This window comes from Aethina tumida, chromosome 3, assembly GCF_024364675.1.
Source record: "Aethina tumida isolate Nest 87 chromosome 3, icAetTumi1.1, whole genome shotgun sequence".
NCBI classification, from domain to species: domain Eukaryota; kingdom Metazoa; phylum Arthropoda; class Insecta; order Coleoptera; family Nitidulidae; genus Aethina; species Aethina tumida.
The window spans coordinates 11522304-11535225 of record NC_065437.1 but is presented as its reverse complement, the minus strand read 5'-3'; the positions used below and the strand labels follow the sequence as shown (position 1 = coordinate 11535225).

At 32.0% G+C, this 12922-nt stretch overlaps 3 protein-coding genes across 3 annotated transcripts in view; 2 read left to right on the top strand and 1 right to left on the bottom strand.

The window, feature by feature from the left end:
• LOC109600372 (RNA polymerase-associated protein CTR9 homolog) overlaps positions 1-12922 on the top strand; it is a 357258-nt gene that overhangs the window by 35979 nt on the left and 308357 nt on the right. The gene's annotated exons all lie outside the window — the stretch shown is intronic.
• Positions 8-4235, bottom strand: LOC109601649 (dentin sialophosphoprotein-like). The gene is made up of 3 exons (XM_020017911.2): positions 4097-4235; positions 3681-4044; positions 8-3612 (listed from the first exon to the last, which is right to left on the bottom strand). Exons 2-3 carry the CDS (start codon positions 4030-4032, stop codon positions 182-184), a joined length of 3783 nt encoding a protein of 1260 aa, XP_019873470.2. The 5' UTR covers positions 4033-4044; positions 4097-4235; the 3' UTR covers positions 8-181.
• Positions 4551-5397, top strand: LOC109601647 (acireductone dioxygenase). The gene is made up of 3 exons (XM_020017905.2): positions 4551-4775; positions 4828-5127; positions 5190-5397. The coding sequence occupies exons 1-3, from the start codon at positions 4653-4655 to the stop codon at positions 5319-5321; spliced, it is 555 nt and encodes a 184-aa protein (XP_019873464.1). The 5' UTR covers positions 4551-4652; the 3' UTR covers positions 5322-5397.

The window sequence follows — 12922 nt, the reverse complement described above, 5'->3', positions numbered from 1 at the left end:
ACAAAAGGTAAGTAAAATTAGTTTATTCAATTTTATTAAAAAATTGCCAAGTAAAACAATAAAAACTCAACTTTCATTATCATAATCTAACATAATTTATTAAAAACAAAAAGAAGCCTAACTATTACAGTTAAATAAAGATACATAATATAAGCTTAGTAAGTAATTAACACATTAAATATTAGTTATTATTTCTCATCTTCATCATAAGTTCGAATCTTCTATTAGTCCTCACACCTTGAATGTGTTTTCGCCGATCCTCAACACCAGCCCTTACGATATGTGTCTTTGAAGCTACAGCCTTCACTTGCTCTACTTTGGTGGCCTGTTTATCCACCTTGAAACCAAACTTATTGACTTTGTTCTTTGGTGTGGTGGGTTTCAAATTAGATTCTGGTCGGCGTAAGAAAAGCGGTATGCGTGACTTCTTTTTAACAATGTTTTTGTTGGACATGTTTGCCTTTGTGCTTACGTCAAGTCCGATTTTTGGTTTCTGACCGGACATGAGCAGTTGCGCCCTTTGTTCCTTTCTTAGTTTCATGGAAGCGATATCTTCCATCTTTTCCAAAGCTCTTTGGTGAATAAGCTCAAAATTGGGAACCTTTTTGGCAACGAATTTTTTAGTTGATGGTGTCTTCGCTGATGTATTCATTTTTAACGATACATCCATTGCCCGTTTTTTGACAACACGATTTTCTTTGGGTGTACTTGAATGTGGATGTATTTTATTTCTTGATTCGAGTTTTTTCAAAAATGGTGTGACATGTTTGGATAAATTCAAAGCTGCGGCAGATTTTTCCAAGGCTTGTTTCGGTGTATCGACATTAATTGGTTTAACACCAAGTAACTCAAGGGATTCGTTTAGACTTAAATTGGAAGTGGATTCTTCTCCTCTTGTCCTTCTTAAATTCATAGTAGAGGAGTTTTGTTTCGATTTTCTTCTCTCAGAAAATGTGGGCGACTTATTGTCTGATGTATTAGAAGGCCCAACTGCCTCGCAAACAATTTCTCCTGCTGGCGTGGCAATTTTTCCCAGCGAATTATCTTTATTAATTGAAGAATTCTTAGTTGGGGATTTTTTGGCACTTGATGGGGATTTGCTATTTGGTGTGGTCTGATCAACTTTTAAACTCTTCGATTTAATCGAAGTGTTGAAAGTTTCATTTAAATTATATGAATTATCAGGCTTCTCTTGTTCACTTTTGTCCAATACGCCTTTTGCAGACATTATGGAGGTTGAATTCACTCCAAATAACTCTTGAGAATCATCTAATGTCATACTGATTTGATCCAATCGAATACTACTATTTCTCGATTTTCTAAAAAGCGAAATTTTTGATAAATTATTTTTTCCGCTTTTATCAAGTCTTCCATTTGATGTTTCACAACATTCTATATCTTCTTTGTTAAAAGTAGTATTACACAAATCTTCGTTTTCTAAACTGCCTCCTAAATGTAGGTTATCAGTTGTAGTTTTTGTTTTAATCATTGATGTGGAAGAATCATTTAGACTGGTCTTCTCAGGAGACTTGTCAGTTTCAAGTTGTGGCTCATTTTTATCATAGGTGTTATTTAAAGTTTCTGATTCTATTGGTGACGTTGCTGAAAGTGTAGAATTCTCTTTTTCAAAGGTGGAATTTAATTCAGAATCTTCTCTTGACGTTTTAGATTTTCTCATGGGCGTTTTCCCTGGTGATTTTAACGAAGTCAATGGTGTTTTAGTTGGTGTACTACTATTTGATAGTATACTAGAGTCATTACCAAATAGCTTTTTAGGAGATTCATCATCCTCCTTGTTATAAGTATTATTTCGTATTCGTTTACTCTCTCTAGGTACAAAGCTTACAGACTTCTTTACTTTATTCCTACCTTCATTGGTGGGTAACTCGTTTAAACTACGACTCCTTCTTTTTAAAATACTCCCAGTTTTTCTTGTTAAATTAGATAATGACTGCAGTGATATAGGATCATTAACAGTGGGTGTTGACTTTTTATTCTTTGACTTCCTGAATGGCGTGGCAACTGATTGTCGTTCATGTAAATTGCTAGTGCGTGTTCTAACGTTTTCTTTCAAACTATCTTCTAATGCTTGTTTAGTTTCAGATTGTCGACTTACCCCTGTACTTCTTTTTCTACTCTGGTTAACGGGCTCTTTTTCATTGACAACATGTTCTGTGCTGTCCCCTTCTGATGTATTTGAAACATTATGTGCTGATTTTTCCGATTCGTCACTCATTTCTTTATCATTTAAGTCATAAGTATCATTATCACTGACCACTATAAAACTTGCAGACCTTTCTTTCCTCTCTTTTGGATCTTCAGATTCATCCAAATCATCCAACATTATAATTGAATCATCTTTGGAACCCAAAGAATCTATTTGTTTATTCCCCCTGGAGGTGAAATGAAGAGTATGTCTTAATTTTTTGTCACTAGGAAGGTTGCCTTCACTTTGAGTATTTTTCTTTAAAATACTATTAGTTTCTTTAGGCGTTGAAGACAGTGACTGGACTTGAGATGATAGATCATTCAAACTTTCAGATACCGCCAGCTGCCTAGTTATCGATTTTTTCGAAGCGAAATTTGTTGACAATGATTGTCTTGTTACTGATTTTTTAGTAATTGGTGTTGATACCTTTTGAGATGTGGAAGGTGTTGCACCAGTTGTAATCCTCGCGACAGATTTTCTTGTAACAGGTGTAGCTGCGGATTTTGATACAGTCTGAGCAGCAGCTGAATGTCTGGTCATCAATTTTTTGGCAACTGGCGTAGCACCAGATGTGGAACGTTGTTGATTCTTAAATTGTGAAGATAAGGTTACAGTTGAATGTCTTGTCAGTTTTTTTCCAACTGGTGTAAGCACTGACTGCCTTTTAACTGAAGTTCTGGTACTCATCTTCTTTGTTGTTGTTGTTGATTTGTCAATTTCTTCAGAAGTTTCAGGTTCATTTTCAGTATTTTGATGGGTTAGTACTTCAGATTCAACAGGTTGGTCAGCATTTGACATCTCAACATGATCTTCTAGAGTTTCACTTGCAATATTGGAATTTCTTTTAACTGGTTGCTCTTTCATATCACAAATATTGTAAAGGTCTTCTTTTATTGTAGATAAAATATTATTATCATTTTGTGTATAATCTGAACTTTCAGTGCTATCATTTACAAATACTGTTTTAATAGGTTTTAAATTTACACTTATATCAGAATCATCTGCTGACTGTGACTCATTTAAATTATTTATGGAATCCTCTTTTACTGTAGAATCTCTTTTTACAAGGGACACATTTTTTGATGTATTGGAAGGACTGTCAGAATGTGATTTTGAGAGAATTGTGGAATCCTCTTCTACATGTTTACTGTTATTTGTCATGCAGTCTTCTTTTATTATAGAATCTCTTTTAGGATTCACAAGGGGCTCATTTTGTGTTATATCAAGAGGACTTTCAGAAAGTGATTTGGAGAGGGTGGAAGAATTTTCTTGAGATACATTAATAGTTTGCTGATCAGAGTTTCTTTTCTTCTTTCGACCTCGTTTTTTCTTAATTGCTACCAAATTGTTGGTTTTGCTTGTATCGGCAGTTGTAGATCCAGTATCTTCTGTGGATGCATTATCTGTAATAAATAATAAAATATTGAGTTAAATAATGAATTGTATTAACAAAATTTAGAGTAAATATTACCTGCATTTGCCAAATTTTCTTTATCTGATGACTTCTTCTTTTTCTTTCTCCCTCTTTTCTTAGGAATATTTTCATGCTCAGGCATTGCACTTTTTGTGGTTGCCTCAATTATTTCATTATCGATTGCAACATTATCAATTTGTGGTAATAATACCAATTTACTTGATTTCTTTGTTTTTTGATTTACTTCTTTTGGAGAAGTATCACTAGTTAATGTTTGATTGAATGTCTGATGAAATTCTTCAGTCTGGCGGATTTTCCTCCTGCCTTTTTTTTTCTGCTTTAACGGTGACGCTTCTGATAATTCAGATTCAAGCGTGGAAGTGTCTGTATCTTTTCTTCTCGGCCTCATTTTTTAGATGCACTGCATGAATTATATGGTTAGGTTACTAAATGTAGAATAAAATATTAAATACCTTAATTAACTTGTTGTATTATATGACAATGCACTACACAACACAATCACTTAAGATTATAATTAAACACCACCCAAAACTGATTAAAAATTACGTTGATGATTCTTAAACAGAGCTCAACCAAACAAATTTAAAGATGAAGCCGTTATAAATACTCTCAGAAATACTTGTTTTTTATTGGCTGTCCGACAATGAATATTGTCCAATTATTGGCTAGCGCTCAGTGCCATCTATTAAGTGACTCTTATAAATTATTAGATTAATAATGTGAAATTTATATTCATTGCAATTTCTCAACGTTAAAATTAAAAATTGTTAATAACTTTAAACAAAATTAACATGGGTTTAACATAAACGCTTGATTTCATAGAAAAGTTTTAATAAATACGACCAGTTATGCTATCAATCCATAGATGTCTTTGCATCCATTAACTTCGCACTTATTACGCACGGTGTATTCGCACTTGTTGATCTTATAGTATATAGCTTCTGTTTTTGATATTATTTATTTCGTAATTGTCGTTGCTTATCCGTAATAGGTTTGTAATAATTAAAAATGGTACGGGCCTGGTACATGGACGACGATCCAAGCGATCAAAGGAACGAACATCATAGAAATCCGCCGGCGTTCATCGACATTGATGATTTAAAAAAAGTCTCCGGTGTCGAATATTTTAAGGTAAGATCTATTTACGTTAGCAATTCGCGCCAGTTTCCAACAGAAATTATAGTTGAATCCGGCCACGTTTTCAACTGATGGTGTGTTAGATAAAATCAAAAAAGAAAGAGGTTATACTTACGAGGACGAATTAGTTTGTTCTAAAGAATGCCTTCCTAATTACGAGGAGAAGCTCAAGATATTTTATACGGAGCATTTACACACTGATGAGGAGATCAGGTTGGTTATTGAGGGCTCAGGATACTTTGATGTAAGGGACAAAAATGATGAATGGATTAGGATTGAAGTAGTGCCAGGGGATTTGTTAATTTTACCTAGTGGCATTTATCACAGATTCACGTTGGATAATAAGGTACAACAATGTTTAAGTAACAACAGTAAATTCGTTAAATTATGTTATATTACTATTTTTAGAATTTTATCAAAGCTAAACGGTTGTTTATTGGTGAACCAGTCTGGACAGCTCACAATAGGCCATCAGATAATATGGAGTGCAGATTGAAATATGTGGAAACTTTGAACAGTGGCAAGTTTGTTGCCACATAAATTGTTTTTTGTAGAATGTTATTAATGTTTGTATATTTTATCAATAAATACTCTATTTACAGTTGTTTTAATTAGAGATTGTAATTATTATTACTATCAGTCAAAAAATATAATAAATCACCTATTTCAAATATGGAAAAAATATATACAGTACAAAAAGTGTTTGATCCATCTGAATCCTGAAAGAGACATCATGTACGATAGAGACAGTATGTCTCCCACAATGGGACAGACTTCTACTGTCTCTGTCCTGCATGTCTCTCTCTAAATTCAGACAGGTCAAACGTTTTACCTACTGTATAACTAATATACAGTGATCTGAGAAAAGGCGCAAAATTTAAAATCAAATATATTTTATCATATTTCAGGTTTTAATTCAGATTTTGTCATACATTTTATACACGTCTTAGATATTACTTTATATGCATATATTAGTCTGATTTGGTTGACCAAAGAAATAGCACGTTCAAATATATTTAATAGTAATGGTAATAATTCTTTGTAGATTTTGTATTATTTTAATAAATATGTCGCAGCGCGGTCAGGATTATCGGCCATTTCGAATATTAAATAACACACAAATAGTCCTTACAATGTAATTGAACTAACAGGCACAGGATTATAACTAATAGTCAAAGAATTAGAAGTATGAAACGCTGTGATCCCGCCGGTTATGCCAAGCCAAGACTTCTACACAGCTTCCCTGACGGAGCTTAACTGTTCGCCCTCGCAGGTCTCTACCGTCACCCTCGGTTCGAGTACCATCCCCTGCTTAGCACTTCCGCTGATTCCACCCAAGTACTATAAGTATGCAACCATAGAACTACTTGCGTTTCACATGAACCCTCCGACAAATATATTTACTTTCAAAGAGACATTGCTAATTAACGTTATGTACTATTTCACTGTCCTTTATTGTATGTATCAGATAATATATAATTATTGTGGCAACGTTCGAGTTTAATACACTACAATGCAATTGAAATGAATTAACTAAATTAGGTCGACAACAATTCGAGGAGGCAGACTGTTAAGTTGCATTTATTGGTTTTCCAGTATTCAATTGAGATTTATACGCAATTCGGCTTTCCCAGTTGCCAGAGCCCTGGTTAACTGTACGCAATCTAGGACGCAGTAGTTTTTATTCGTTTACGCCAGAATTAGATTCCAATATTGTTAATTCGTTTAGTTTAGTTCACGTGAACGCAATTCAATATCGATTAAATTTTCTTAATGGCAAGCCTTATAATGGTATAATAAAATAAAAAATGTAAATCTCATTACAACGTGACAGAGTGACGTGACGTAGTATCCACCAGGAAACAATGTTTTCAATTTATTTATTGTTCTCGTTCAGTTTGTCTATTATAGTTTTACAATAATTAAGTTTTCTATTGGAATTCTCAATATTCAAACTTCTAGTGAATACCATTTTCATTCACTAATGTGTCCATTTTGTTACTTGGGGAATTACATTGTCTATCCACCTACTCGAGATATTTGATTATAACGTCTTTAATTGCCATTTACAGTCTGATAAGGTTTTCTTTCCTACTGATTTTCTAGATCTTTGTCTGTCTCTTATGTTACATATCTAGAAATTACTCCAACATTGTCATACTATTTAAAAGATTCAAAGTTTCAGTATCTGAACTTACTTTTTGTAATACAACGCAGCTTGAGCGGTAGACAAATACTAATTTGAGCGTTATATTTAATAAGACAACAAATCGATATATGTACTTACCTTCATTAATTTTCATGGACGCAAATAGGCGTTACGGTAAGCTGTCACCGTACATGTTAATAAAAAAATTCATAATGGTGGATCTCCATACGCTCAATTAACTTTATTAAATTAAAAATAAATAAATTATTAATCATTACGAAAATTCGTATTAGAGAATATAGAAAAGACGTGATTTTATAATAATACAAAATAAATAAATTAAAGATTACTACAAAATAAAGCTGACGATGACAAAAACCATAGAGTAAAACTAGTACCAAACTACCAAAATGTAGTTAAGTAACTTACTTAATTATATTATAAAAATATTTACTTTAGTGAGTAAAACTTATATTTTATCTTTCGTTTTATTAATTGAATTAAACTCAAATAATTGTAATAACTAGAGAAATGTGAAAGTTAATAAAAATAATTGAATAATCAACAATCTTCAACGATTGCTCAATTTACATTTCAATATTTGGAAAACGATGATATACAGGGTGATTCACCTAACTTACTCATTTGAAGTGTATGCAGTAAGGGGAAAAGCATTTTATAATAATTGTAAGTTGGATTGAATTACTTTTATAATTTATTTTGAAGAAAAGTGTTCGTTGAAAGTGACTTGAACTTTTTCATTTTCACTGGATCTCCCTGTATATTTTTTCTACGTGTAAATCCAAATAGATTAGCTATACCATGTCAATGGTGTTACAGTGAAAGTAACTAATTTATTGATGTTTTAAGATGCCCAAAATTAGACGTAAATAATGAACATTTTTCATTATTGGTTTAGTTATATTTTTTTATATTTTTTATTTTATATGGTTTATTTTTGTTCATCAAGATACATAAAATATATTGTAAATTAATTCATTTAATAAATAATTCGAATATATTATTGTTTAAAAGTTTAAATACCACCCAAAAATTCATGTTATAAATATTATGATCCATATTAAAACTAAAATTGAATTCGATCAAATAATTATGAGCAGTTTCTCATATATAAAATTCTCAAAAAATGAAAAACAAAATAGTAGTTATTAATGATAATTAGACTTTCAAATTTAATAACAGTTTTAAATTTAGACATATTTTTGTATTATTGTTTCCTTGTTTCGAGGCATCTTTACCTATCGACAGTGCAAGGTAGATTAATTATTTTTAATCAGTTATCATAATTTATGATGATTCATAACACGCGGAGTGAGCGGGGAGTATGTGGTGGGGAGGAACAATGCACCGCAAGCGATTCTGAATTCGAAGTGTAACTGCAGATCTGACGCTGACTGTACCAAATTTATTCATTTGAAGTTTATGCAGTACGAGGAAAAGCATTTTATAACAATTATAAGTTGGGTTGAATTACTTTTATAATTTATTTTGAAGAAAAGTTTTCGATGGAAGTGACTTCCAAATAGAATAGCTATACCATGTCAATGGTGTTCCAGTGAAAATAACTAATTTATTGATGTTTTAAGATGCCCAAAATTAGACGTAAATAATGAACACTCTGTATAAAATTTGGGAGTACTGATAATGGCTTCTTATCGGCTGGTCCTTGATTAAACAATGTGCCAAAAATAAATATTCCAACATCAAAATGTATGGTTTTACAGACATTTTAGTTTTTGAAAAAATAACTCAAAAACTATTGGGTTTAGATACAGGATATTGAATAGCAATTACAATTAGCAATTATATAAAGAATTTAAAATCCAAAAATATACAAGGGACATTAACAAAGTTAATGTCACTTACAGCGAAACCGGAAATTAAATTTTAATCAAAATAAATTAATAATAATTAAGTTAAGTTATAATTGCTATAAATTCTATACAAATAAGTTAGGTGAATCACCTTGTACAGTATAGAATATGTATGCTATTTCATTAAAGTTCAAAAATTTAAAAATACCATATATGAGCATCGATTAAATCACGTGTATACATGTTTTTTAACCTTTTGATTGATTTGTAGTAAACTACACAATTCGCAAAAAGATTTATTTTATTTTATTTTAGACGTTTAAAGTAGCAGAGGGTTGAAAGACCTAATTTCTGCCTCAACTTCTGTACGTCCATTTCCTTATTAAGACACTTCATAACTTTTCCATATTGGAAATTCTGTCAAGAGACTGTCAATTATCCTCATACTTAATTCATACCCTCCGAAAGTTCTAGTGATACATTGCAGACATGCATCGATTTACCATAATATATATTGTTAGCAACACATGTGACATGTACGACAACCCCATATTTTTACCTACGTACATTTAAATATGTATAGACAAATATGAGGAGGTGGAGGAGCGTGAGCTCGTCTTCGGCGTCGCGGCGTATTGCGCGAGACGGCGAGGGCGTCGCGACATCGTCCAGGTGACGGTGCCGACGCTCAGTGCAGAATCGACGGCCCCGGTCGACGCGCGTCCTCCACAGCCGAACCGACTCAATCGACTCTTGCGCTCTACATTTGTGTATGTGTGTGTGCCGAGACGCCGACGACGCACATCGGCCATCCGGTTCTTCATGTTAGGCGCCGGTCGACCGTGAGACGTTCTTCGCTTTGGCACCAGAAACTGCAGGCCCTCGGTGGAGCTGTTTGAAGACTTCTATCGGATATCGATAGGTAATTGTTTGTTCAGATATATATTTGTTTGGCTGTGAGTGTACGCTCGCATATTTGTGTCCTTGGAAAAGTATGTTTAATGTGTGGTCACAACTTTTATTTGTATATTTTTTAAAATGACCATACTTTACATAAATGTAAAACATATGTTTGACCACAGATAACTTTTCAAATTCAAATTCAAGGTGTTTTTTTTAATTTATGTTTAGAAGATTCAGTTTGTTATTATAAAAAAAAATATATGAAGAGGCATATTTTAATTCAAACTTATATACAATAAAATTGTATTAATTGTCAAATTTACAGTCCTGATGAAAATTGATGAAATAAATCAGCGGAGAAATGACCTTTTTTTGTTTTTTTAATTTATGTTTAGAATATTCAGTTTGTTATTACAAAAAATTTGAAGAGGCATATTTTAATTAAAATTTAAATATAATAAAATTGTATTAATTGTCAATTTTACAGACCTGATATAAATTGATGAAATAAATTAGGGGAGAAATGAATTTTCCAAAAATAAATAGAAACTTTGGCGACTCCTAATAAACCTTTATTTCGAAACTTTCGTTTCCTAATCAGAAGAAACTTTATTAATTAGGTCGAAGTGACAATCGAATTTATTGTACTTCTTCCACCGGCTGAAGCCTAATATTCTGATTTATATCGAAAAAGTTCGGCACAAGGACAAAACAGTTAAGGCAGGATGTATGGCGACTTCAGTCCTACTAAATGTTAATCGGGGCACTTTGATTCGACAAATAACTATTGGGTTACGGGATGCGTGTAATGAAAGAAGCCTGAAGGAAAAGGTCGTTGGTCCGGAATAAATATACTACGTATTTCGTAAATTTTGGAAGAGCCTCGTCAGTAAAAGTATACGACGTCGAATTCTTCTAAGCATTTGCTCTAATGTTATTGAGCTTTTTACCCTAACACAACGGTTTATTTTCTCTTTCACCGGGAATAAATAAAACATGTTTGTAAACATAAGAGTACCGATTAATCCTGAGAATCCACGGTTTTCCATGTACGTTCCTCGACTTACCACTTGTGAATCGCCGAATCGATAACGTGAAGGACCGCCAGCAATTTTTCCAAGACGACTCCTCGAAGAACACGAACAAAACGAGCGTCGTCAATGTAACGAATGTGGTGGAAATTTTCGGTGTGTTCGCGTCCAAGATAGTCCTCGGCTTTTAATATACGGTCGTTCGGCTGGACGGAAAGAAATGTGCGAAAGCGAAAAGTTGGGATGGAAGTAAGGGGCCTGGAGAATGTAAAGTTTTAGCGTTATTTGACCGCTCCGGTTTCGGAACACTGGGATTCGATAAATAGCCAACGTGATGGGTACTTGAAACAGAGAATTCCCGAAAGGAAAAGGAATGGACAGATGCCGTACATAAATCAAGATTCTTTTCTCTGCCCGTAAAGGATAACGATGTCGTTAACAGTTGGAAACTAATGATTATTCACTATAATAACCCCATCACTGACTTAACGATGCGTTATTAAATATGTTCTTATTAGTAGTTTTTCTGATTAAATTATGATCAATAAAAAAAAACAACTTTCTGTACAAAGCTTACTGGTTATTAACTTTTTATTAATAAATATGATGTCACCTTCTTATGTAGCGATATGGAAAGAAGTTTTGTTCATTTTGAGGTACATGAGTCGATGTTTTATGCCCTTTTGAAAGCGGTACACCCCTATAAAATTTATATTTTTAGTCAGATTTTTTCAATTGTGAAATATGAAAATATGACATATTTTGACATAAGACCAAAACATACTGGGTAATTTTTAGGTATAAAAATTGAAGAAATCATACTAGTAATTTTTTGTAATGAATTTAATTAAACCACTTAATTAAATTCCCCCTTCAATACCAATATATATGCATATTCATTATTCTGTGGAAAAATTAAAAATTATTTTCTGCTTAGAATTTATTTTTTTAAGTTAAACTATGGATTAAACATTAAAAAATAGTACTATATTTTCATCATTATTAATTATACTAATAATTTTATACTTATACTATAACTTGTAATACTCAAATTTTATTTGCTTTCACGAGTCCACCATTTATTTAAATATATTCTTTGTTAGTTCTCTCAATTGTCTTTTTTCTTTGGGAAAATTTTGTCACATGATTAATTAATTCTATCGCGAATTGGGAAAAGATATTATAATTGCATTGAATTGAACGGTGGATTGGTGGAAGCAAATAAAAGTTGTATAAGTATGGTATAATTAGTGCAGCATTATTTGTATATTTCAATTTTGTTGAAAGTTTAATTTCTAATATAATTTTTTTAGTTTAGTTAGATTTTTTTATAAAAAATTGTCTAATATGATTTCTTCAATTTTCATGCATAAAAAATACACAGTAGGTTTGGTTTTATTTGAGAAAAATTTTGTCCATAAATACCATGATCTGCAATTAAAAAAAAGTTAGTTAAAATCGGACAAAAATACACACTTTATGAGGGTGGCCAGGTTTCAAATGGGTCTCACTGACTTACTACTTCTTACTTATAACTGACGATTGAACTGATGTATGAAAACTATTCATTCGATTGACGATTGAAATCACTCAAATTTACAATAAATGTTAGTCATATTTATCAGCGTTACTCGAGTAATTAGTTATTGTATATATTTTGAAGTGGATAATTTGAATTATTTCAAAAATTAGTATACTATGTCATTATATTTGAACAAATATGTTATCAAAATAAGTTTTACTAAGCAATATAATCTCCTGCAGATATTAAATGAGAACATCACTTTTAAACCATTAATAAAAATATTTAAATTTTAAAAATATAAAAAAATCAAAATATTAATATTTACATTTATCAAATCAATACTTGGTTTGTCTCCCCTTTGCTCTACGAACTATATTCTTTATCCATAGCTCACCGTTTTTCTCTAACAACAAGCTCCTCCAAATTTTGAGGCTGGTGGGTTTGAGAGTAAATTTGTCTTTGAAAACGGCCCATGCATGTTGAATTGGATTGTAGAACAGTTAATGTGCAGGTCACTGTAGCCGAGTAATGTTATCATTTAATAATTTATAATTCTGGCACGATGGGGTCGAACATTGTCTCTACAAAAACGTAAACTAAACGTACTAAATTCTTGATCAAATGGAGCAATAATTGGCTGAATAATTAAGTAATGATATCGTCATTAACATTCATAGATTCTTTGTTTAATATAACTG